This window comes from Aegilops tauschii, chromosome 6 (assembly GCF_002575655.3).
Source record: "Aegilops tauschii subsp. strangulata cultivar AL8/78 chromosome 6, Aet v6.0, whole genome shotgun sequence".
NCBI classification, from domain to species: Eukaryota; Viridiplantae; Streptophyta; class Magnoliopsida; order Poales; family Poaceae; genus Aegilops; species Aegilops tauschii.
In genome coordinates, this window is record NC_053040.3 from 492,846,913 (window position 1) to 492,849,567 (window position 2,655).

At 50.4% G+C, this 2,655-nt stretch overlaps 1 protein-coding gene across 1 annotated transcript; it reads left to right on the forward strand.

The window, feature by feature from the left end:
- The first annotated feature begins 311 nt into the window (after positions 1–311).
- LOC141026259 (putative B3 domain-containing protein Os03g0621600) lies at positions 312–710 on the forward strand. Its single transcript, XM_073502271.1, has one exon. It carries the CDS (start codon positions 312–314, stop codon positions 708–710), a length of 399 nt encoding a protein of 132 aa, XP_073358372.1.
- Positions 711–2,655: the final 1,945 nt, after the last annotated feature.

Genomic DNA, 2,655 nt, shown 5'->3' on the forward strand with positions numbered 1-2,655 from the left:
ATAGTGAGAGAAGAGAGGGGGTGGGTAAGTAGTGCTGGGCAGGGTGAGTAAATATAGGCGCATTGGAGAGGTGGAAGGGTGACAGTCATGCCGTTTTAACTACATGCTCTTCAATAAGCCATGAACTCCGTGCTCTGCCTGACTCCATGAATTGTGTGCAGATCGAGGAGAGCAATGAGATGGGCACGGAGGTGCTCCCGGCCGTTGACAACAAGGGCAAGCAGCCCCTTCATCCAATGCCCGACGAGGTTGTGTTGCCGCCCACCGCCTAGGAAGACCCAAAGACGCCTGAGGTTGACGACGACGAGGGCATGGAGGATCCCCCCAGCAACAAGCGCCGCAACTACGGCCACTACCATCAGAAGGATGGCCCAACTCACTTCTGCAAGGTCATCCTTGCACCGAAGGTTGAATGCATCCCAATGCCCCTGGACTTCACCAAGCACTTCGTCGCGGTGCCGACGGAGTTCAAGCTCAGGAACAACACTGGTTGCTCCTGGAAGGTGACGGTGAAGCTGATGAACGGCAGGGTGACCCTGGATCCGGGTTGGGCCACCTACGCAGCCGTTCATCAGATCAAGACCGGCTACATGGTGACCTTCAAGCTCCTCACTCCCGACACCCTCAAGGTCATCATCTTCGACGACGATGGCATTGAGGTCGTCAACAAGTGCGGGAAGCACGATGAAGCCTTCGCCGCCAAGGACTAGAGCCGGGGCACCTCCTTCCTAAGTACTATCGAGTCTGATTTGAACTGTTTATGGTTTATGCGTTGAACTGTTATGAAGTGTGGTACTGCTTATCTGAATTATGCTGTTAAGTAGTTGAGGCTCTGTTTATACTCTGCTCTGCTTATGATGTGTGCTACATGGTTGTGCCGAAGTGTGCTGGTAACCTCACCAACTAGCCAAAGAGGTTACCACACACCAGGCGTTGCATACAACCAAACACCATGCATTGGGTTTGTCCACTAACATGCAGGAAACCAAACACCAGACTGTGGTTCAGGCCATGCAGGCAACCAAACAACTTGCAGATGGTGCATTTGAGGCTGCATTTGCATAGCCAGGCTGAGTTGAGAAGGCTATGCAATGCAGCTACTGTAGACTATATGATGATGATTGTCATGCAGACGCAGATGTGACCAAAGCTGGTGAAAAAATAAGTGGTAGAAAGCTGGGCCAAATGATGCGCACCGGCGATTCCGACGAATGAATCGCGACCTTTCTGGGCATGATGATAGATAGATATATATAATCTGGCATCTTTTCCGCGCTGGATGGATTCAGCTTGTCTGTCTGCTTGTTTTGTTTGTTTCGGTGCAAGTTTAACTGTTGCCTGAAGCTTTACAATCACACCGCAGTAGTAAACCTTTCGTCTGGTGTCGTCTCGTCTCAGATGTTCACACCAGGTGTTCGTAAAACGGGATACTGGTAGTACTACCAGCACCCCCGTCATCGATGGGGTTTGCGCCCACCAAGGTTCAAAAGCTATCGCGGCAGGTGTAATGCATGCGTGCGTGCGTGCGTCGCTCATCTCATCACGCCGGCAATGATTCCTGGCGGAAAAGTCTGTACCTGCACGCCGATGCGCTGTCGACCGCTCCATCAGGCTCGGCGTCCGTCCGTTTCCCCGTGCGCGTACGTACTACGTACTACTGTACGTACGTAGTATTACAGAGGAGTCGGGGTCCTTTCCTGTAAACATATATACTCACCTTGTGTTTTCACTCACTCAACCGTGCACTCTCCGTCACGCTACTGCACGGACGCCCCCGCTTGACAGAGAGACGAAGATGCCCATATCCCATAACACGGACCGTTTATTACCACAGTTTGTCAGCCAACAGATTATGGAGTTGGAGTGGTACTCACGGGGAACTAAAGGCCTAGGCCCATGAAGATTACAGCCTACGACACAGCCAAGCGAGGGGCCTTCTTCCACTTGTTCAAGTGCCTACACTCGGATGCCGTTCTCTCCGGTCTGTCAAATGTCTCCACTCGATCACCCGCATGACCAATACCCGCGAGCCAACACTTAGCCCTTGGCCAGGCAAGCTCACATGATGTTATGTCCGTGGTCACCGGCGACGACCTGCGCACCGACGCCACGCTAACACGACCACCACCACCGAGCACCATACTCGCGAGGGAAGTACAAGCCTCACCGGCGAGCATAACCCGGGCCAAGCCCGACCTCTCCTACCCGGAGCACAAGCTTCGATCCATCCCGGGCCCAGATCTGGCCAGCCCGAGCATGGACCCTATATTTGTACCTATCGACGGTACACATCCAGGAGAAGGAGGTCGTCACCACCACCCCACGCCACCCGGAGTATGGACTCTATAATTTGAAAATTGCAAAAATTCAAAAATGCCTGATACTTTTTGATAACGAAAAAAGGTGTAGTGTTATACTCGTATAAAAAGGTCCATGGAGTGAATTCCATGGACTCTGGGACAAAATAAAACAAAATTGTGAACACCAAAGGTATGGAAAGTAATGTTTTTAGTGTTAATTTTGTTTTGTTTCGTCTAGAATGTCATGAAAGTCATTTCTTTGTGAAACTTTTCAAACGAGTATAACACTATATAATACTTGTTTCCAAGAAGTTCCAGAATATTTTAACTAATTTTTCATTTTTAAATTTTTTCT